The sequence below is a fragment of the Triturus cristatus genome, chromosome 7 (assembly GCF_964204655.1).
Source record: "Triturus cristatus chromosome 7, aTriCri1.1, whole genome shotgun sequence".
Taxonomy (NCBI): Eukaryota; Metazoa; Chordata; class Amphibia; order Caudata; family Salamandridae; genus Triturus; species Triturus cristatus.
The window spans coordinates 1,384,691,177-1,384,715,559 of NC_140590.1; the positions used below are offsets into that span (position 1 = coordinate 1,384,691,177).

At 47.6% G+C, this 24,383-nt stretch overlaps 1 protein-coding gene across 4 annotated transcripts in view; it reads right to left on the reverse strand.

Moving 5' to 3' along the window:
• The window catches only part of PLCG1 (phospholipase C gamma 1), a 398,460-nt gene that overhangs the window by 156,994 nt on the left and 217,083 nt on the right, over positions 1 to 24,383 (reverse strand). For all 4 annotated transcript variants that reach the window (XM_085619110.1, XM_085619111.1, XM_085619109.1 and 1 more), the window contains exons 6-7: positions 23,227 to 23,310; positions 14,339 to 14,361 (exon numbers count right to left, since the gene is read on the reverse strand). In XM_085619110.1, the coding sequence (XP_085475236.1) occupies positions 14,339 to 14,361; positions 23,227 to 23,310 (107 nt within the window). The remainder of the gene's footprint in view (positions 1 to 14,338; positions 14,362 to 23,226; positions 23,311 to 24,383) is intronic.

The following is a 24,383-nucleotide window of genomic DNA, read 5'->3' on the forward strand; positions in this document are numbered from 1 at the left end:
GTGTTGGTACTCTAAGGGACGTACACGGATTAAAAATGGGAGTCATTCCGTAGTGTGAAAGTCTGATGTTGTAAGTCACAGGCATTTGACTAAAGGTCAGTTTGGGGCATTACACTGACAAAGAGTGAACTTGCAGTGAAGGCCTCCACGTGACACTGCAATGAATGATTGTTGCTGTCCGGTATTGCTCCGATGGCCACTGTTCAGACAAAAGTCCCAAGCATGGCTTGGTAATCTTACACTGTAATATTTTTCTCACAAGCCCCTTATTTTTTCAATGTTGACATGGACAGTCATGCACACCCATCAGAGGTACTCTATCTTTTTTTAAGTCTCGCCTACAGACAACTTTAGCTGTCTGTTGGCAACAGAAATATTATATCCTAAATATGTAGACTGGGCTTTGGATCTGCCCTTTGCTCATGATTCCATGGCTTTCTTGTCTATCTCAGTGTCCTGCTCCTGATTTGATGACTTTACTTCCTAATCTTGTGTTGCTTCCTCCCAGAGGGGATTTTTGTTCTACCATGTTTTGATTGGATGGCATGGATCCTTCCACTGCTGACATCCAGACTTTTTACTGCAGTGAATGAGGGACTATTTTCTCTCCCCCTTCCGATGAATACTTCTAACCACAGATTCCTCACTTTATGAATATCACCCAGGTGCCAGACTGGGATTGGAAACTCAGAGCAGTGACGCTGCATGCTGATAGGTGGTGGTGTGTGACTTCACTCCAACTTCGTTCCACTCCAGAAGTGACAGAAAGAGATCCGTAGAAGTGTCACCATACACGCCGACATCACTGCCTTTAGATGAAGATCCACAACTTGCATCCTTTTTAATCATTCCTTGAATTGATTTTTTCAAATTTATTTCCTAAAAGTCTTCTACTGTTAAAATAAGTTTTTCACCCCCTGAGGCTACAAGGTTTAAAGCTTGTAGGGACTATTACAAACCGATGTCTGAAAAATCCCCACGTGGTGTTCCTTTGTTGTTTGGGATTAGCGCGTGACTCCAAGGCCTTGAACTACTGCACCCAGATGACTTTGAAAGCCATTCGGGAACGTGAAATGAAGCTCTATGTGGCAAGTAGCACAAGACTACATGCAGGTCCTGTTCCTGGCTGAAATTGAGTGTGTGGACACACTCCCAAAGTCATTCCCTCAGCAGACTTTCTCCACGGTCAAAATCTTCGAGCATGTCAAAAAAATAAACATAAGAAGTCCAAACAGGACTCAACCCTATCCTGCCACTCTCATTCACAAGGGAAGGCGCAAGTGTGTCACTGTGCCTCTGTTTCAGGGGTCTCTGTCTCTTTGGTCAACACTGGGCAACTCAGTAGATTGACTACAATTGCTGTTTCCAGTCACAAAGCAATAATAGTATCTTCCTGAAATCCACCACGCAATTCAAATAATAAATCCCCCCTCTACCCGCATGAGGTTAATGGTAGTGTTTGGAGACCCGTTTAGACCACCTGGACTCAGTTTTTAAATGGAGGCACTTTTAGTTGTGGGTCAGAACCCACGGTTACATCCCATGATGGTATTTTTCTTCAAGGGACTTTATTTTCAAAGTATGTGCCAGACAGGCATACATACCCGGCACACATGCACTCTCTTTAAGATGGAGAGAGACTATCAGTAGTCTTCTAAAAAGGGTAAAAGTGAAAAGGGTGGTGTCTCAGGACTGTAATCATGCTGCCACCACTGTCCAGAGTCAACTCATGGCCTGGAATGAGCCATCATCACTTGGATTAAAGCCATGCATGGACCTAAAGCACATACGAATTGGAAACTGTTCCGGGTTTTCCATGGGCCAGTCTACCTTTGCGTCCCTCTGCCCTCTGACCCCCTCCTCCCTGACATGTATGGTTTAAAATACCTTCTTCAAGCTGAAAAGCCTTTTTGACTGATGAATTCCAATATTCTAAATGTGGCTTCAGACATAGAATGGAACTACCAAAAGGAGACATGCCAAAGTTAAGGGTTTGAAATGAATATAGGATATTTATGGAACGTATAACACAACATTTGTTTACCTAAGCAGGAATCTTTATTTTTTGCAAAAATGCCATTTAAGAGTACTGAATCTTCTGGGAGCTTGCAATTTAAATTCGGCAAGGCTCAAAAGGTCATATATTTACTGGCTTACACTATCAGAAAAATGCAAAGCCATCTGTGAGAAAGTGCCATCTTTCTTGCATGGTATGCCCCCACTTTTTGCTAAACTGCTGAATGTACTTCGATTGAGTGTACCCTGGGTTCCTGCCAATCAGGTGCCCAGGGCCTATGTTCCTTCCTTAAACCACACAAACTCCAAATTGGCAAACCCTAGCCACATGTCAGCCCCTAGTAAATGGTACCCTAGGTACCCAGGGCCTTGTGACCAGGGAAGGCCTCTAAGGGCTGCAGCACTCATTGTGCCACCCTCAGAGGCCCTGTACCCTTACACACACACACTGCCCTTGCAGGCTGAGTGTCTGGGTGCAGGACAAAACAAAGAGTCGACATGGCACACATCACTGTGTACCATGCCCATCACCTACACTGCCAAGGCATATGTCAGCCACCCCTCTAGCTGGGTGCATTACGCCTATGGTGTGGGCACAGGAGCAGGAGCCCTGTGCCCCTACAGTACCCGGGTCCATTCCTGGGCACTGTAAGTGCAGTGCTGTCATTTAAGAATACATGGTGCTGAGAGCTTGTCAAACACGAGCTCCACAGCACCATATTGGCAACACTGAAGCCTGGGAAGTTTGGTATCAAACTTCTCAGCACATTGAACCCACACTGATGCCAGTGTAGGATTTAATGTACTAAGCACCCCAGAGGGCATCTTAGAAGATGCCCCCTTACAGCTAACTTGCAATCCACGTCTGCTCTGAGGCTGCCCAGGCTGCCACACAGCAGACACGTTGCTGGACCCCTGGGTGGGAGAGCCCCTGCTCTCCCGGGCCTGCAACAATGCACATCCTGGGTGAGGTGAGAAATCTCCTCCCCCAGGATGAGCAAAGGGAAGCTTCAAAGGCATGCCGCCAGTTGGAGTTTCCCCAGGCCACTGCAACCCCCCACTCTGGCGGGAAGCTTGGCCGGAAACCCCATACAAGGACAGGGGATGTGCCAGCCTGCCCACCCCACCCCTCAGGTGGGGGAGGCGAGGTGAAGCACATCTCCGGGCTCTCGCCATCTTGAAGATGGGAGGCCCTACCCTATCAGGATTACGCTACTGCCCCCCTCCCACAGGAGAGAGGCAGGATAGGGGGTGTACCCACCCCAGGACAAGGACCCATTGGTCCCTGGCCTTCACCTAACTGTAACGCCCCTAAATCTAGTATTTAGGGGCCCCCTGAACCTTACTTCCTCAGATTCCAGATAGAAAAACGACAAGAAGAGCAAGAAGAACAAAGACCTGCCCTGCAGCTGCTAAAAAGAGAAGAAGACACCAACTGCTTTGGCCCCAGCCCTACCGGCCTGTCGACTCTCGAACCTGCACCAGCGCGGCATCCCACGTGGCCAGCAACCTCACCAACCCCGGAGGACCTGGCTACCTTTTAGCTCTAAGCCCCTGGGACTCCCACGAGTAGAGGCTCTACTCAAGAAACCTACTTGCTATCCCTGGCACCAGCCCGGGACCGCGGACCCAACACACTCTGCACCAGCCAAGCCTGGCCAGTGCCGGAGTGGACAAAGACCCAGAGGACGACCCCACGGCGACTGTGACCCAGAGTCCGGCACCCAAGGACCCCCCTCGACATCCCGGAAGAAGCCTGCAGCCTCAGAACCAAGTGCCACCCCAGCCGCGATCAACCAGAGGGTAAGATTCCCGACGCCAAAAGGCACCCCTGCACCCGGCGCCCTGCGACCCCCTGTGCCCAATCCTGGGGTACCCACCTAACCTACAACTACCCAACTTACCTCTCGAAGTGGTGGTGGCACCTGAAACATCCTCGTCCCCGAGCCTGCAGCCTCTTTCCAAACCGGAACATTCCCATTGATTTCCATTGAGCGCCCTAAGGCTCAAAAGCACCCTGCACCCAGCCGCCCGAGTGGCCCTGGCAGTGCCCTCTCTACTCTAACCTACTTCCCCACTTGCCCTGAGTAAGTGACCAGGAGCCCAGCTCCCACAGCCGCGTGGCTTGCCAGACAGCAGCCACCAACCAAGGCCCCCCTATCCCTCATAGGATAACATTGGGCCCAACTCTCTCTGCACCCGGCCGTCCTGAAACCGCTGAGGGTGAACCAACTGTACCTACCTGACACTGGGGGACCCCTGAGTCCATGCCCGGAATTTCAACACTACCAGTCGAGTACTTACCCTTAAACCGCTAACTTCATTTTCCTCATAGGGTAACATTGACTGGCTTTTTCTTCAAAAATCTTCTAAGTGTGAACTTTTCAAAACTGCAAAAATTCACCAAAAATCAGCCAAGTGACAAAAACGAATTTACTCACCTGCTCCTAGGTGAGCTCCCAGTGCTGGATCTTGGTGCCCAGCCCTGACTCTGAAAAGTGTTCACAACTATACTTACTTCTAACTCATTTTTCTCCCATAGGAAACCATTGCCTGCTTTTCTGTGAAATTTCTTCTAAGTGTCTACTTTTGCAAATTTGAAATATTCTTTTAAAATCGTACCATTTCTGCAAACGAAATTACTTACCTGCTTTTGATAAGGACCCCAGTCCTGGGTCTAGGCACCCAGTCCTGGATTACTAAAGTAACGATAAAGTACTCTACCTGCAATTTGAATTTCTTGCCATAGAGATCCATTGAATGTTTTCTGTGAAATATTTTCTAAGTGCTAACTTTTGAAATAGCTAAAAATTATCTAAAAATCATTACAGTTATTAAGTCGACTTTCTTCACTTGATTCTGAATACTGACCCCAGGCTGGTTCTAGGATCCAGACCTGGAATTCCAAAAGTAATCTGAAAAGTAATTTATTACAAATAACCTGAATTTACCATTGAGCTCAATGCATTGTTATGTTTAGGAAATAGGATTGTTTATTGCAACCAACTGTGACTGTTTACACAAATTTATTGCTTGAAACAAAAGTATTTATATTCAACCTCTCATTCTGAGAAAGTATATTTTTACCCCCTTGTGGTTCTAAAAATAAAACAAGCATATATTTTATATATACAAATCATTGGCCTAGAGTTCAGTTATTGAGTGTGTGAAACCATTTGCTGACTGAGTGTGTACAATAAGTGCTTTACACTGTCCTCTGGTACTGCCTTACTGCTCGACCAAGCTACCACTTTTGAGAGTAAGGTCATACCTAACTTTGACCTCTATCAGCCTCTGGGGGACTGTGGACTCTGTACACCCTGTACCTATTAGGGAACAGTATATACAGAGCCACTTTCTCACATTGGTGGATCAGCGGTGGGATACAAACTTGCATTTGTTGGACTACTTGGTTACCATCTGATCACACGACAGAACTCTTAAAAATTGCCTTTAGAATTCTGATTGGTTTTTCCAAAATTACTAAAAGTCTTGCTAGGGCCTTGCTTAAGTCCCATTAGAATTTTAGAAAAATAAAAGTCACTATAGTCAGGGTAGAGGGTTAGAACTGTCAGGTTAGAATGTCTCAAACAAACCCAGCTATTAGTGATAATAATAACATGGACCTGGTGGAGGAGCTCGACCTCACACCTTACTTACACTTGTCTTTCAAGGAATTGAGGTCCTTATGTAAACTCAAAAATTTACAAATGGGTCAGCATCCATCCAAACAAGGGCTCCAGGAGCTCCTGGCTGAGTATGCTAAAGACCACCCATCTGAACATGGTGATGGCCAGTCAGATGAGGAAAGGGAAACAGGGGAGGAGGACAGCAACCTCCCCATACTATTCCCTAGGGAGGAGATGGCACCCATACCCTCCAACTCAAGACATAGCATCTGGGCACCTAGAGACCACACAGGTGGCTCTGGTCCCAGAGACAACACTGGGGGACCCCCCAGTGAAGAGGACAGCCTTGTGAGGCTGGCCAAAAGAATAGATCTAGAGTCCAGGCTCCTGGCTCTAGAAAAGGAAAGGAGAGAGATGGGTTTAGCACCCATCAATGGTGGCAGCAATAATAAAAACAAGGATAGGGAGGAAACTTCTGACCTTAAAATCCCCAAAGGGATTGTCCCTAAATTTGAGGAAGGTGATGATATCACCAAATGGTTCACAGCCTTTGAGAGGGCTTGTGATATCAGGAAAGTAAAGAAACCTCTCTGGGGGGCACTCCTGTGGGAACTGTTCTCTGGTAACTGCAGGGACAGGCTTCTGACTCTCTCTGGGCCAGAAGCAGGATCCTATGACCTCATGAAGAAAGCTCTGATTGAGGGATTTGGATTCACCACTGAGGAGTATAGAATTAGATTCAGGGGGGCTCACAAAACCCAGACCCAGTCCTGGATTGATTTTGTAGATTTCTCAGTGAAGACACTGGATGGTTGGTTAGCTGGACATGGTGTGCAGGATTTTACTGGATTGTACAATTTATTCATGAAGGAACATATTTTGAGTAACTGCACAAATGAAAAGTTACATCAGCATTTGGTAGACCTAGGTCTAATTTCTCCCCAAGAATTGGGAAAGAAGGCGGACCACTGGGTCAAGACTAGGGTGACCAAGACAACCACTGGGGGTGACCAAAAGAAGGTGGTCACAAAACCTCCCCAGGGGAAAGGTGGTGAGAATCCCCAAGATAAAAAGTCTGAGTCTTCCAAAGGGCCCCAAAAACCTGTTCAGGTGGGTGGGCCCCAAACTACTCCCTATGTGCCCCAACCATATAGGGGGAAGAACTTTGATCCCTTAAAGGCCTTTTGTAATACCTGTAAGAAGCAGGGACACCTAACTGTATCTTGCCCCCAAAACAAAGCCCCTAAGGCACCCAGTACAGCCACTCCTGGGGCAGCAAGTATACAAATGGGATCAGAGGTGTACCCTGAGCAAATCTGGGAACACACTGAAGCAAGTTTAGTCTCCTTGGGAGAAGTGGAGTTTGCCACTGTGGCTGTGTGGCCCCCCAACTTGAAGAAATACTTACAGTACCCCTGGGTGAATGGAACTAGGGTAGAAGCTCTGAGGGATACAGGTGCCAGTGTCACTATGGTGAAAGACACACTGGTTTCCCCTGAGCAATACTTGATTGGGAAGTCTTACCCAGTCACCAACGCTGACAGTGTCACCACTAGTCATCCCATGGCCATGGTAACATTAGGCTGGGGGGGGGTTACTGGCCTGAAACAGGTAGTGGTCTCTCCAAAGTTGCCAGCTGCATGTCTGCTTGGAAATGATCTGGAAACCTCAGCCTGGGCTGAGGTTGAGTTAAAGGCCCATGCAGCCATGCTGGGCATCCCTGAATTGGTGTGTGTGCAAACCAGAGCACAGAGCAAGAGGAAGGGTGAAAAAGTAGGTTTGGAGCCTGGAATAATGGCCCAACCCACCAAGAGGAAGGGCAAGAAGACTGGGGGACCAGCTTCTGTACAGCCAAACACTCAGAACCCCTCTCCCCCTGGAGAGGATGTAGATACCTCTGAGGGAACTGAGTCCATGGAGCTTGACCCTTACCAGGTTGAACTCTTGGGCCCAGGGGGACCCTCTAGGGAAGAGCTGTGCCAGGGTCAGCAAGACTGTCCCACTCTTGAAAGCCTGAGACAACAAGCTGCTTCAGAAGCCAGGGGAGATGTCAGTGGTACCCATAGAGCTTATTGGGAAGAGGGATTACTGTATGCTGAGGCAAGAGACCCCACTCCTGGAGCCACCAGGAGGGTGGTAGTGCCACAGAAGTACAGGGAGTTCCTCCTAACTTTGGCTCATGACATCCCCCTAGCTGGACATCTGGGGCAATCCAAAACTTGGGAAAGGTTAGTGAGTCACTTTTACTGGCCCCAGATGCACCAAAAGGTGAAGGAGTTTGTCAGCTCCTGTGTTACCTGTCAGGCCAGTGGCAAGACAGGTGGCCACCCAAAGGCCCCCCTCATTCCACTACCAGTGGTGGGGGTCCCCTTTGAAAGGGTAGGTGTGGACATTGTGGGTCCACTCGAACCTCCCACAGCCTCAGGGAACAAATTCATTCTAGTAGTAGTGGATCATGCTACTAGGTACCCTGAAGCAATTCCACTTAGGACTACTACAGCTCCTGCAGTAGCCAAGGCCCTCCTGGGTGTCTTCACCAGGGTGGGTTTTCCTAAGGAGGTGGTTTCAGACAGAGGTTCCAACTTCATGTCTGCTTACCTAACACACATGTGGAAAGAGTGTGGAGTGCAGTACAAGTTTACTACACCCTACCACCCACAAACCAATGGCCTTGTTGAGAGGTTCAACAAGACATTGAAAGGTATGATCATGGGACTCCCTGAGAAACTCAAAAGGAGGTGGGATGTCCTATTACCATGCTTGCTTTTCGCCTACAGGGAAGTGCCACAGAAGGGAGTAGGTTTCTCACCCTTTGAACTTCTGTTTGGTCATCCTGTAAGGGGACCACTGTGTCTTGTAAAGGAGGGCTGGGAGAGGCCTCTTCAAGAACCCAAACAGGACATAGTGGACTATGTGCTTGGCCTAAGGTCCAGAATGGCTGAGTATATGGAAAAAGCATCCAAGAACCTTGAGGCCAGCCAGGAGCTCCAGAAGCACTGGTATGACCAAAAAGCTGCACTGGTTGAATTTCAACCAGGGCAACAGGTGTGGGTTTTGGAGCCAGTGGCACCAAGGGCTCTCCAAGACAAATGGAGTGGCCCTTACCCTATCCTAGAGAGAAAGAGTGAGGTCACCTATCTAGTTGACCTGGGCACTAGCAGGACACCCAAAAGGGTCATCCATGTGAACCGCCTTAAACTCTACAATGATAGGGCTGACATCACCATGCTGATGGTGACTGATGAAGAACAGGAAGCAGAGAGTGAGCCACTCCCTGACCTCCTATCCTACAGCCCAAAAGATGGGTCAGTAGATGGTGTGATTTTCTCAGACACCCTCTCTGCCCAACAGCAGACTGACTGCAAGCAAGTCTTGCAACAATATGCTAGCCTCTTTTCCCTGACCCCTGGTCTGACAAGCTGGTGTACCCATGATGTGGACACTGGTGACAGTGCACCTGTCAAGAACAAAATCTATCGACAGTCAGATCAAGTCAAGGAAAGCATCAAAGCTGAGGTCAGCAAGATGCTGGAGTTAGGGGTCATTGAGCCTTCAGAGAGCCCCTGGGCTAGCCCAGTAGTTCTGGTCCCCAAACCTCATCAGCAGGGTGAAAAGAGAGAGATGAGGTTCTGTGTGGACTATAGAGGGCTCAACTCTGTCACCAAGACAGATGCTCACCCTATCCCAAGAGCAGATGAACTGATAGACAAATTGGGGGCTGCCAAATTTCTCAGTACCTTTGACTTAACTGCAGGGTACTGGCAGATTGGCATGGCCCCAGGAGCAAAAGAAAAGACAGCATTCTCCACCCCTGATGGGCATTATCAGTTTACTGTGATGCCCTTTGGGTTAAAGAATGCCCCTGCCACCTTCCAGAGGTTGGTGAACCATGTCCTGGCTGGGTTGGAGTCCTTTAGTGCAGCTTATCTTGATGATATTGCTGTCTTTAGCTCCACCTGGCAGGATCACCTGATCCACCTTGGGAAGGTTTTAGAGGCTCTGCAGAGTGCAGGTCTCACTATCAAAGCATCCAAATGCCAGATAGGGCAGGGCACTGTGGTGTACTTGGGCCACCTTGTAGGTGGAGGCCAGGTACAGCCCTTACAACCCAAAATCCAGGCCATCATGGACTGGATAGCTCCAACAACCCAGACCCAAGTCAGGGCATTCCTTGGCTTGACTGGGTACTACAGGAGGTTTGTGAAGGGGTATGGGTCCATTGTGACCCCCCTCACAGAACTCACCTCCAAGAAAATGCCCAAGAAAGTTAACTGGACAGTTAGTTGTCAAAAGGCTTTTGACACCCTAAAAGAAGCAATGTGCTCAGCACCAATTCTAAAAGCTCCAGATTATGCCAAGCAGTTCATAGTGCAGACTGATGCCTCTGAGCTAGGGATAGGAGCGGTCCTATCCCAGACCAATGATGAAGGCCAAGACCAACCTGTTGCTTTTATAAGCAGAAGACTACTCCCTAGAGAGCAGCGTTGGAGTGCCATTGAGAGGGAGGCCTTTGCTGTGGTTTGGTCCCTGAAGAAGCTGAGGCCATACTTGTTTGGCACTCACTTCCTAGTTCAAACTGACCACAGACCTCTCAGATGGCTAATGCAGATGAAAGGGGAAAATCCAAAACTACTGAGGTGGTCCATCTCCCTACAGGGAATGGACTTTGAAGTGGAACACAGACCAGGGACTGCCCATGCCAATGCAGATGGACTTTCCAGGTTCTTCCACTTAGACAATGAAGACTCCATAGGACAAGGTTAGTCTCATCACCTTTCGTTTGGGGGGGGGTTGTGTGAGAAAGTGCCATCTTTCTTGCATGGTATGCCCCCACTTTTTGCTAAACTGCTGAATGTACTTCGATTGAGTGTACCCTGGGTTCCTGCCAATCAGGTGCCCAGGGCCTATGTTCCTTCCTTAAACCACACAAACTCCAAATTGGCAAACCCTAGCCACATGTCAGCCCCTAGTAAATGGTACCCTAGGTACCCAGGGCCTTGTGACCAGGGAAGGCCTCTAAGGGCTGCAGCACTCATTGTGCCACCCTCAGAGGCCCTGTACCCTTACACACACACACTGCCCTTGCAGGCTGAGTGTCTGGGTGCAGGACAAAACAAAGAGTCGACATGGCACACATCACTGTGTACCATGCCCATCACCTACACTGCCAAGGCATATGTCAGCCACCCCTCTAGCTGGGTGCATTACGCCTATGGTGTGGGCACAGGAGCAGGAGCCCTGTGCCCCTACAGTACCCGGGTCCATTCCTGGGCACTGTAAGTGCAGTGCTGTCATTTAAGAATACATGGTGCTGAGAGCTTGTCAAACACGAGCTCCACAGCACCATATTGGCAACACTGAAGCCTGGGAAGTTTGGTATCAAACTTCTCAGCACATTGAACCCACACTGATGCCAGTGTAGGATTTAATGTACTAAGCACCCCAGAGGGCATCTTAGAAGATGCCCCCTTACAGCTAACTTGCAATCCACGTCTGCTCTGAGGCTGCCCAGGCTGCCACACAGCAGACACGTTGCTGGACCCCTGGGTGGGAGAGCCCCTGCTCTCCCGGGCCTGCAACAATGCACATCCTGGGTGAGGTGAGAAATCTCCTCCCCCAGGATGAGCAAAGGGAAGCTTCAAAGGCATGCCGCCAGTTGGAGTTTCCCCAGGCCACTGCAACCCCCCACTCTGGCGGGAAGCTTGGCCGGAAACCCCATACAAGGACAGGGGATGTGCCAGCCTGCCCACCCCACCCCTCAGGTGGGGGAGGCGAGGTGAAGCACATCTCCGGGCTCTCGCCATCTTGAAGATGGGAGGCCCTACCCTATCAGGATTACGCTACTGCCCCCCTCCCACAGGAGAGAGGCAGGATAGGGGGTGTACCCACCCCAGGACAAGGACCCATTGGTCCCTGGCCTTCACCTAACTGTAACGCCCCTAAATCTAGTATTTAGGGGCCCCCTGAACCTTACTTCCTCAGATTCCAGATAGAAAAACGACAAGAAGAGCAAGAAGAACAAAGACCTGCCCTGCAGCTGCTAAAAAGAGAAGAAGACACCAACTGCTTTGGCCCCAGCCCTACCGGCCTGTCGACTCTCGAACCTGCACCAGCGCGGCATCCCACGTGGCCAGCAACCTCACCAACCCCGGAGGACCTGGCTACCTTTTAGCTCTAAGCCCCTGGGACTCCCACGAGTAGAGGCTCTACTCAAGAAACCTACTTGCTATCCCTGGCACCAGCCCGGGACCGCGGACCCAACACACTCTGCACCAGCCAAGCCTGGCCAGTGCCGGAGTGGACAAAGACCCAGAGGACGACCCCACGGCGACTGTGACCCAGAGTCCGGCACCCAAGGACCCCCCTCGACATCCCGGAAGAAGCCTGCAGCCTCAGAACCAAGTGCCACCCCAGCCGCGATCAACCAGAGGGTAAGATTCCCGACGCCAAAAGGCACCCCTGCACCCGGCGCCCTGCGACCCCCTGTGCCCAATCCTGGGGTACCCACCTAACCTACAACTACCCAACTTACCTCTCGAAGTGGTGGTGGCACCTGAAACATCCTCGTCCCCGAGCCTGCAGCCTCTTTCCAAACCGGAACATTCCCATTGATTTCCATTGAGCGCCCTAAGGCTCAAAAGCACCCTGCACCCAGCCGCCCGAGTGGCCCTGGCAGTGCCCTCTCTACTCTAACCTACTTCCCCACTTGCCCTGAGTAAGTGACCAGGAGCCCAGCTCCCACAGCCGCGTGGCTTGCCAGACAGCAGCCACCAACCAAGGCCCCCCTATCCCTCATAGGATAACATTGGGCCCAACTCTCTCTGCACCCGGCCGTCCTGAAACCGCTGAGGGTGAACCAACTGTACCTACCTGACACTGGGGGACCCCTGAGTCCATGCCCGGAATTTCAACACTACCAGTCGAGTACTTACCCTTAAACCGCTAACTTCATTTTCCTCATAGGGTAACATTGACTGGCTTTTTCTTCAAAAATCTTCTAAGTGTGAACTTTTCAAAACTGCAAAAATTCACCAAAAATCAGCCAAGTGACAAAAACGAATTTACTCACCTGCTCCTAGGTGAGCTCCCAGTGCTGGATCTTGGTGCCCAGCCCTGACTCTGAAAAGTGTTCACAACTATACTTACTTCTAACTCATTTTTCTCCCATAGGAAACCATTGCCTGCTTTTCTGTGAAATTTCTTCTAAGTGTCTACTTTTGCAAATTTGAAATATTCTTTTAAAATCGTACCATTTCTGCAAACGAAATTACTTACCTGCTTTTGATAAGGACCCCAGTCCTGGGTCTAGGCACCCAGTCCTGGATTACTAAAGTAACGATAAAGTACTCTACCTGCAATTTGAATTTCTTGCCATAGAGATCCATTGAATGTTTTCTGTGAAATATTTTCTAAGTGCTAACTTTTGAAATAGCTAAAAATTATCTAAAAATCATTACAGTTATTAAGTCGACTTTCTTCACTTGATTCTGAATACTGACCCCAGGCTGGTTCTAGGATCCAGACCTGGAATTCCAAAAGTAATCTGAAAAGTAATTTATTACAAATAACCTGAATTTACCATTGAGCTCAATGCATTGTTATGTTTAGGAAATAGGATTGTTTATTGCAACCAACTGTGACTGTTTACACAAATTTATTGCTTGAAACAAAAGTATTTATATTCAACCTCTCATTCTGAGAAAGTATATTTTTACCCCCTTGTGGTTCTAAAAATAAAACAAGCATATATTTTATATATACAAATCATTGGCCTAGAGTTCAGTTATTGAGTGTGTGAAACCATTTGCTGACTGAGTGTGTACAATAAGTGCTTTACACTGTCCTCTGGTACTGCCTTACTGCTCGACCAAGCTACCACTTTTGAGAGTAAGGTCATACCTAACTTTGACCTCTATCAGCCTCTGGGGGACTGTGGACTCTGTACACCCTGTACCTATTAGGGAACAGTATATACAGAGCCACTTTCTCACACCATCTACCTGCGTGGGTGACACAATGCAAGGTTTGAAGATCTGACAAGTGCTGCAGTGGTGTAATTTGATGAAGCAGCCCCTTCAGCAAACATTTGTGAGAACATTGTGGTCTACAGCTTTAGATTCAGTCTGTAATCGAGGAAAGCTCCTGGCCCGTACACTTGTTGAAATGCCTATCTGCAGAGCTGCTCGGATGACTTTGAGAAGGCCAGCGTTCATTTCTGTTGGTGGAAACTGAGTCTATTATATGAAGTAACTCTGTGGCAAAATTGCTCTTGGATTCAGATAGGCCAGCTGTTCCTTCTTTATGCATTTTCTGGCACTGCAATTGTTAGGATCAAACAAGTTGATTTACCCAGCAGAGTTCCACATTGTGATTAGTTTCTATGTAGATAGTATCCAAGGCAAGGTAATGACACACATGATAAACAGTCAATACAAGGTGTTAAGTAACTCCAGCGCCCTCTAGGAGAGCAATAATTAAGAAGGCACATGTGGTCAGAAAGACTGGCTAGTTAAGAAAGTACAGATTCTTGCATGGAAATACTCTTTCAGGGGACACTAAGGGCATTTTTATGTGAAGTTTGCACAGCCCAGAGTACGCAATAATTTGTGAAAAATACTCAATGCAATTAGGAAAAAATATGGCATATTGCAAGACACAAAGTACAAAAACAGAAAAAAAGGTAAGGCACTCACCTCTCAAGAAAGGGAACCTCCATCTGTTAAAGACGATAAGACAGTCAAGTGTTAAGGTCATGAGAGCAAGGATACAAAACTGAAGCAAGTTTTTATCTTTCTTGAAATATTTATATATTATACAAGTTTACACAGTACTGCGTTTTAACTCACACATAATTACATTGCTAGACTGAGTACTACCCATTATCTAAATAACACCATGCCCCAGAACCCTAAGATCATTGCCATGACCCAGCTTAAAAACATAATATATGCAATATAGTAGAAACATTGAAAAATGGGGTGGATCTGACCTGGCATGGCTTTCCGTCAAACATTTGTTCTTTTAGCACAGCATTAGTTTTATAAAACTATGTACTTCTTCAAAAAGTACTCATTGTGATTTCAACTATAAGATTTTAGAACATATTTAAACCACACTTACTAAGGAGAAGATATGGTATACTGACTAAATAGTTGACTGAAGAGCAAAACCCAGAATTCTAGTCTCAGCTGTCAAGCCTGGCTGACATATGTGATTCTTGGAGAACCACTATTTGTCTGTGCTGCCACCAAGATCATTTAACTAAGAGCGCTTACAGAAAGGCCAAACCACAGTCTTGTACACACTGAACCAATATTTCAATTCCCAAGTACAGTACCGATTTTTAGCTTTCAATTGATATCCTTTTGCAAAGTATCACACACTGAGTACTTGCCAAATTCGCAAACTTTCTCAAATTTGTACTTCCTCGTGCTGGAGAGCCTTCAGCCAAGGATCCAGACCAAACAGTGGAAAAAAAAGAATCTGAAGATGGCGACCAAAGGTGGCAGCTTCCGGGGGAAGGCAAATATGTCACAGGAAGCACCAAATGGGGGTTCCATCGACAACCAATAACAACTAGCATTGACATAGCCTATAGGTCTCGCCTTTGGGACCTTATAAGTGTTTAGCCATGCAACATTTGATGCTGTTGTACCAATGATATTGTGCTGCATAACTAAATACTTATAAGGTCCCAAAGGCGAAACTTATTGGCTATGCCAATGCTTGTTTCTCATGGTTACACTGTCTGGAAAAATATTTCACCTCTTCAGTACCAGTTTAACAACCAAATACAGCGATAGGTAACTGAAAGCTGACCAGTCAACTTTTGCAAATGGTTTTCCACTGCACTGAAACCAAGTCGTGACTTTTTTTAGTAACTTTTGACCCATTTCAGCTGGCAACAAACTTTTTTGTTAAAATCTACAGATTATGAAACCGATGATGGAATATGTGGCAAATGCGGGCAATTTATTATAATGCAGAAAATGCCTCGACCTCTGAATCCCTCAATTTCAGTGACCCTGCCCATGGCATTTTTACTTAGGATTGATTCTGGAGGCTCTTATTGAGGAACAGTTCGGGTCCTGAAAAAAACTAGGTGTGGATTTAAGTGTAAAAAGCTGACTATATTTTTCTTAGATGGTAAGGAATAAACTACATATTTCACTTTTATGAACACTGTTTATCTAACAGTCGGAAACGCTTACGTATTTTCCCGGTTTATGCGTGGGCCTATTGACATTCATTCACATATTTGTACATTCTGACATCTAAACGCTTCCTCAAAACAAATGTAAGCAGAACCTCATCTGGTGCTTGCTTAGTAACAAACATTTTGTGTTTGCGAAATATCTGGTCTATAAATCTGAAAATGCTAGAAATGTGAATGTGAACTAAAATGCAATCTCGGCATGTTCGACTGAGCGGTATGCAGCAGATTGTCAGTTTCAAGACGCGTTGCTTAGGCAACAGGAGCACGCTCGTGCATTTTAGGACATTTTTCGGGCTGCGACTGTCCAGCCTGGGACAGGAGGAAACAAAAACGGGGCAGTGCTGCATTAATATTATTGCAGTGGCCTTCACGAGCACTTCGCGGCGCAGCACTCCCTCGGCTGACAAGGGGAGCAGGCAAGGCACGAAGGCCAAAGTGAATGCGAGACGGTCGGCCCGGCCCGGCCTGACTCAGTAAGTGGGGAATAAGGGCGCGATTCTCCGGCCCGCGCCGAGGCTGACAGCCAGCGGGATGCTGCAGCCACTGCCATGGCAAGCGAGGAGCCCGCATGTTGACAGCCCGACGGCGTTAGCAGCGCACAGGGCTGCTCTCGCCATGCGAGGGCTTTTTACATGTGAACGCGTCCAGAGGGACAAAGATGGCGTCGGGCTGTCCACATGCGCGTGCATTTGCAGCTGTATGTGGACAGCATGACGCCACCTTTGTTCCTCTGTATGCGTGCACATTTTGAGTTGATTACAAAAAGCCGTCGAATGGCGAGAGCAACGCTATGCGCTGCTAACGCCAGGCGAGGCCTAAAAATAGAAGGTCTATAAACAAGTTGATAATTCCGGACCCAACCACTTGATGGCAGAATAAAGCAAAAAAAGGATTCACCCTGCAAAAAATATCATTGCATGCATTAAGGTAGTCACATACAAATGACAATATTGCTGTTGCACGATTTTCGAATGAGATCATGTTATGTCATACTCAAATCAAATGTTCAGCCAAACTACAGCCTTAAACACAATTTGTATGTACAGATCAAGTGGAGGACCGTGACTCAACTGTATCAGCGGAGGTTGGTGACTCAACTGTAGAATGTATTCATGGTGTGCCTTGCTCCTCTTTAGGTAAGCTGGAAATCAAGTATAATGATTTCGGTTTATTTTCGGGCAACTTGTTTCACAGCTGTGAGTAAGCACATCAAAAACTGTACCCTGCATAAAAGGCTCAATTTTCTGGTTGTCAGTATAAAAATGTCCCATGTTATGAGTCTTTTTGCTTCAGCTGCTTTTCGCCCGAGCACCAAGATTGAAGGCGGAGAGTAGCCCTCTACAATGGACCCTGAACTCTCAATCACTCCACCAATCACTCCACCAGAGGCAGTCAGAGAACGTCTTGTGCAAAGATGGTATTACTAACTCACCTAGCACAGCAACAAATATGTTTTTGCAGGCAGGATGAGCTGTCTTTTCTGTTTGGAGAGACTTCCTAGGCTCATCGGACAAAAGTGGTTTGCAATTAGATCAAGCCTCACAATATCGTAAAGCTTTGAGTCTCTTATACCATACAGCACATCTTTTCTACTCTTTACTATTATCTGTTTAGTTGACCACGCGACTAGCTGTTTCTTGGACTTAATTTGAGCCACAAAGCATTCACATAGCCTTTCAGCAGAAATACACTGAGATTAAGCATTTGGACAGGAATGTTCCCTGAATGATGTACATTCATATGACTTTGCTCCAAGTGCCCAAATGTGACTGATATCCTAGCTTTTGATTTTGGCTGCAGCCTCACACTAGAGAGTGTGCTGAACCCTAGACATGTCCATTGACATGGCATGAGTGAGTTTCTGGAACTTTCCTGTTACCTAGAAGGCACAGCACACTTGCCATCACTGCACTGAGAGTGGACTGTGTACCTGTCATGGGTTTAGTACATAGACCGGTGGTGTTAGTGTACTGTGTTTTGTAAATCCATAGTTGTGACCGAACCTTGGGGTGGAGGCCTACTGGCCCGCTCGGGTCTTCTACTTCAATGTGTTAACCCAGATTGTAGCGCTAGCATCCCTAGTGTATGTTGTGATTGATTGTGTATGTGGCCTGCAGGGCTCATGCATTGTGCGTATGAGAGAGCCAGAGGAATGGAGGCCTCTGGGATCTACTTTGGATACCTCAACCTGGCATTTATGCATAAGGTGGAGATGAGGTTATTTTCTCACACAATGGACGTGTATTGCTAACATTCCTGAAGATGGAGGGAGGAGAAATTAAGTGGTATAGAGAGGAGACAAGACTCCTTTAGGAAGCCGATTAAGCCTTTTGCTGCAGAAGGTGGCTGATAAGTCTCTTTCAACCACTGCTACTTGATAGAAAATGGGAGATCAGGTTAGGACTGCAGTCTCTGTTGCTTCAGGTGCAAGTGCTGCCTAAGGTGGGACCAGACTTTTGTCTTTCCCTCCATCACTCTTCAGACTGGCTGACGACAGCAAGGAGAAGAAAGGTTTACACCTCTTCGTGCCTCTGTTGTGGGTGCTCAATGCTGGAGATTACCAACATTCCTATGAGAAGCATCACTTTACAGAAAGGCAGTGTCTAGAGTGGAGCCTGGAGAAATCACCTGAAAAGATGACCATCCCCAAATAGTTCAGAGAGTATAGTCAATGCATCAATATTTGAATTCTGCTTTGACCCGCTAGTTCAAGTTCCACTGATCAAAGAAGTGAGTGCTCCAGGGTTCTTGGAGGTCTGTCTTTCAACCAGAGTTCCTGTCTGCTTGATAGCCAGCTTCCCAGAGGTAAGCAAACATTATCCAAGTTCTGCCTTTGCTAGAAAAAGCGGTTTATGTGAACTGAAGGACCTAGAAGCGCGCTTGCTTGCTAAGAGAGGGAAGGAGCATTTCAATATTGCAAGGGTGAATGTCCAGAGGAGTCAAGTGCAGAAACACCCCAGTTTTGAGGGGGTTTGCCAGAAGAGGAGGACGGGGGAGAGCAGTCTGCGTGCTTCGGGCGGTGGCCAGTACCAGATTGCTCTCCTCAGGCAGAATTAGAGGAAACGAGGCTGACCAGTGCCGGTGTGAACAAGAGCACGATCATGGCTGACCTGTGTATCAGCAATGGTCAAGAAGGGAGCAGCTTGCCGGGGTGACAGTGGGCGCAAGAAGATTGTGGCCTGTCTTGAGTTGGCTTGCTGAGAGGAGTGAGGCCAGAGTGAAGTCAAATGCTCTGAAATTAAGCGAAGCGGTACAAAAGGGGGTGGTGATGGACGGAGCATCAGAACCAATCAAACACTCACACCCAGTCAACAGATCTGGGTTTGATCCATCACCGTTCTTTAGCCCACTCTGCCACCCCAGTTCAGACATGGCCATATGCAAATCATTCTGACCCTGTGCCTCATAGGAACAGTCCAGCACGAACTGCCAAGCCATGCCTTCCCTGGACCGGAAACAAGCTTCCTAGGACCGGTTTCTGGCATTTCAGCCGTCTTCAGCCAGGCTTGCTTGAATCCAGTGGCAGAGTGAGCAAGGGACTCGCGTCTGGGCATACCCTGCCAACTTATGGCGAACAAAGAGGTACAAAAGGGGGTGGCAGAGTGGGCTAAAGAACGGTGATGGATCAAACCCAGATCTGTTGACTGGGTGTGAGTGTTTGATTGGTTCTGATGCTCTGTCCATCACCACCCCCTTTTGTACCGCTTTGTTCGCCATAAGTTGGCAGGGTATGCTCAGACGTGAGTCCCTTGCTCACTCTGCCACTGGATTCAAGCAAGCCTGGCTGAAGATGGCTGAAATGCCAGAAACCGGTCCTAGGAAGCTTGTTTCCGGTCCAGGGAAGGCATGGCTTGGCAGTTCGGGCTGGACTGTTCCCATGAGGCACAGGGTCAGACTGATTTGCATATGGCCATGTCTGAACTGGGGTGGCAGAGTGGGCTAAAGAACGGTGATGGATCAAACCCAGATCTGCTGACTGGGTGTGAGTGTTTGATTGGTTCTGATGCTCCGTCCATCACCACCCCCTTTTGTACCGCTTTGTTCGCCATAAGTTGGCAGGGTATGCTCAGACGTGAGTCCCTTGCTCACTTTGCCACTGGATTCAAGCAAGCCTGGCTGAAGATGGCTGAAATGCCAGAAACCGGTCCTAGGAAGCTTGTTTCCGGTCCAGGGAAGGCATAGCTTGGCAGTTCGGGCTGGACTGTTCCCATGAGGCACAGGGTCAGACTGATTTGCATATGGCCATGTCTGAACTGGGGTGGCAGAGTGGGCTAAAGAACGGTGATTTATCAAACCCAGATCTGTTGACTGGGTGTGAGTGTTTGATTGGTTCTGATGCTCCGTCCATCACCACCCCCTTTTGTACCGCTTTGTTCGCCATAATTTGGCAGGGTATGCTCAGACGTGAGTCCCTTGCTCACTTTGCCACTGGATTCAAGCAAGCCTGGCTGAAGATGGCTGAAATGCCAGAAACCGGTCCTAGGAAGCTTGTTTCCGGTCCAGGGAAGGCATGGCTTGGCCGTTCGTGCGGGACTGTTCCCATGAGGCACAGGGTCAGACTGATTTGCATATGGCCATGTCTGAACTGGGGTGGCAGAGTGGGCTAAAGAACGGTGATGGATCAAACCCTTATCTGTTGACTGGGTGTGAGTGTTTGATTGGTTCTGATGCTCCGTCCATCACCACCCCCTTTTGTACCGCTTTGTTCGCCATAAGTTGGCAGGGTATGCTCAGACGTGAGTCCCTTGCTCACTTTGCCACTGGATTCAAGCAAGCCTGGCTGAAGATGGCTGAAATGCCAGAAACCGGTCCTAGGAAGCTTGTTTCCGGTCCAGGGAAGGCATGGCTTGGCAGTTCGGGCTGGACTGTTCCCATGAGGCACAGGGTCAGACTGATTTGCATATGGCCATGTCTGAACAGGGGTGGCAGAGTGGGCTAAAGAACGGTGATGGATCAAACCCAGATCTGTTGACTGGGTGTGAGTGTTTGATTGGTTCTGATGCTCCGTCCATCACCACCCCCTTTTGTACCGCTTTGTTCGCCATAAGTTGGCAGGGTATGCTTAGACGTGAGTCCCTTACTCACTTTGCCACTGGATTCAAGCAAGCCTGGCTGAAGAGGGCTGAAATGCCAGAAACTGGTCCTAGGAAGCTTATTTCCGGTCCAGGGAAGGCATGGCTTGGCAGTTCGGGCTGGACTGTTCCCATGAGGCACAGGGTCAGACTGATTTGCATATGGCCATGTCTGAACTGGGGTGGCAGAGTGTGCTAAAGAACGGTGATGGATCAAACCCAGATCTGTTGACTGGGTGTGTTTGATTGGTTCTGATGCTCCGTCCATCACCACCCCCTTTTGTACCGCTTTGTTCGCCATAAGTTGGCAGGGTATGCTCAGACGTGAGTCCCTTGCTCACTTTGCCACTGGATTCAAGCAAGCCTGGCTGAAGATGGCTGAAATGCCAGAAACCGGTCCTAGGAAGCTTGTTTCCGGTCCAGGGAAGGCATGGCTTGGCAGTTCGGGCTGGACTGTTCCCATGAGGCACAGGGTCAGACGGATTTGCATATGGCCATGTCTGAACTGGGATGGCAGAGTGGGCTAAAGAACGGTGATGGATCAAACCCAGATCTGTTGACTGGGTGTGAGTGTTTGATTGGTTCTGATGCTCCGTCCATCACCACCCCCTTTTGTACCGCTGAAATTGAGCGATGCATGGCCAAGATGAGACCTGCCAAAATGGGGCCGCCACAACCAGAGAATAATGGATCGGCAACTTCTAGAATGATTCGTCCTCTGCTTTGACTATTACCTGCCAGCCATAACCTCAGTGCAGCCTGGATGGGGACCTGTTGGAGCTGTGGTGGGCGTATCTTCTCGGAAGCGGAGAGGGGCTGTGTGCTGCTTAAATCAACTATCCCAGCCTGATCACCAGAGGTATCACTGACTGGTGAGAAAAAGATTAAATGAACCATGCAAGACCGAAAGCACTGATATCTTCACCGGAGTGTAACTCATGCTATCATGGTTATTACTACTGGGGGAAAAGTCTGGGCTAGGAGGGTGTGGAACCCAGACGGCAAACAGGATGGCATGTCATGATGCCTCAAGTCCCAGTGCATAGGACAGCATATAGCATCTCACAACAACTGTATGAATAATATTTAGTTTTCATTTGTTTTAAAGTATTTTTGGTCTTTAAATTAAAGCACTGGTTTGGACAATCCGTTATTGCACTGCTGTACGATTGCTCAGTTTGAGTCGCCTTGAAAAGCTTGTGACTGCTCATCATCCCCGCCACTGATATTCAGGGACAGAAGGGGTTGTACTTGGCCCAGTTTGCACAGACATGACAGGACATCGGAGGCAAGCAACCACAACCACCACGGTTGAGGTCCAGTAGCGTCTACTTGTCATGTGGCCCCTTGAACACGGTCTGGCATGAAAGTATTGAAGCATACGAAAAAGTGATGGATGTAATGCCTGAACTAATCTCAGCCACTGGTAATTACTGGGGGCCACATCCCAATCCACTGTTATTTTGCACACCATAACGATGGATTGGGATGCAGCCTCGAGTGATTCCATCCATCACTGTTTTGTATACTTACTGTGCAGCCCAAAGAGGGACTGGCATACCTAGACATGGGTCCCATGCACACTGTCACCGGAACCATGCTGTACACCGGAGATGAGCCCATCACTAGGGCAAAACTGGTCCCAGGTTACTTGTGTTCCAGTTCAGGGTGACCTGGCTTTGCAGTTCGGGCTAGACTGTTCCTATTGGAGCTGGGTCAACACTGAATTGCATATTGCTGGGTCCAAACTGAGGTGGCATGGTGTGCAGCATATGATAGATTGAGACGCAGCCCTTGTGATTACCAGTGGCTGCGTTGAATTCAAGCATGGCATCCATCACTGTTTTACATACCTAATGAAAGTATTGGGCTGCAGATGTCACCAAGCACCTGCAAGTTTGGGTATGCTTATGACAACCTTTTACCCACTGCTTCCATTACAATTATCAATCTAGACATGGTATCCTACATAGGCATGGTCTGGAGAGCTCAGTGGACATCCCTGTCATGACAATCGCTCATCGGCAGATCCATCTTTGTTCCCATGGGAGCTCACTTCATCCACTCCTGCTGGGCTACTAGAATCCACTGATCACACCATTAGGAACGGAAAGCCATCAGGATGTCATGAACCTAAGGACACAATCACTGTTTCCGCACAATACAAGTGCCACAGAACAACAAAGAATTTCTTCAATAATCACCGCCGCAAAATTGGGCTTCAACATCATATTTTCACTCCTATAGCAGGTCGACGGCTTATGCGTGATATACTTCACAGTATAGTATTTACCGTTCTCTGTGCGCTGAACATAAGGCTTCGGTAAAGCTGAGCAAACTGTCCATACGTGATGTCACCGTTCCTTTGTTCAACATCCTGAAAGGGGGTGGGAAAGACATCTTGGAGTAAGGCAATAACAGCAGAGCAATAATAATAGAGTTATCAAACAAAGACTGAATGTGTGAGCAACAGTTAAAGTGGAGATTAGGAAAGAGCCCTAGTGTACTAAGGTGGAAGACAAGTAAGAAATCCGAGTGGGCACAGAAATGAAGGCTGCACTGAAGTATTCAGAATGTCCAGAAAAAAGGGAAAGTCAGAATATGTTCAGATCAATATTATAATGCACATTATCATGAAAAACACTCATTTTGGCTCAATAAACTGAGTGCAAGATATTATTAGTACTAGAGCATGAGCTTGAATGAGTAACGTTTTTGTTGGGACATTTAGGTACAGTCATAACAAACATTTGAGTTTTCATTCCCTCTCACATTCCAAATTTACCAGGAGCCAAGAATGTAAGAGCTGACTGTCCATCCTGCACACATTTAGATTTTGAGATGGAAAAAATGGATGTCGATGGTGAATGTGTAGTGGCTGTTGCGGATATTGTAGGTGTGTGTGAAGGAGGTATTGCTGAAGAGGAGTAGAGCAAAGCGCCTGAGAATGATACTGTACTGAACAAAGATTATGAATAGATTATCATTGGTTAGATGCTTTGAAAAAAACTTTGAATTCTTTTCCAGCAATTTGCATCTGACTTGTCAATGTAAAATGATATCATAATTGGGCATAATTTACAGTGTAGCTTATGTAAGCTATTGTTTGAAAATGCACATCAAGGTCATACTGGTCGAACTTTAACTAAGAAGACTGTATAACAGTATTACTGGTGGTCGTCTATGGACCAAAATGGTGGATGATTTTATTAGCAAATGTAAAAAGTGTATTTTATTAGAAAATCATCGGAGAGTCACAAAGGAACGTTTTTCGTCAACACCATTACCATATAAACCATGACAACGACTTGCAATAGATTGTTCTGACCATTTTAATTTATTGGCTCTGACCTCAGTTATCTCAAGAATTTGTCGCAAGGATTGGCAATAAACCTGGCAAGAGTATAATGTTCCTTTTATAGATTTTTATGCATGTATATGCAATGCACA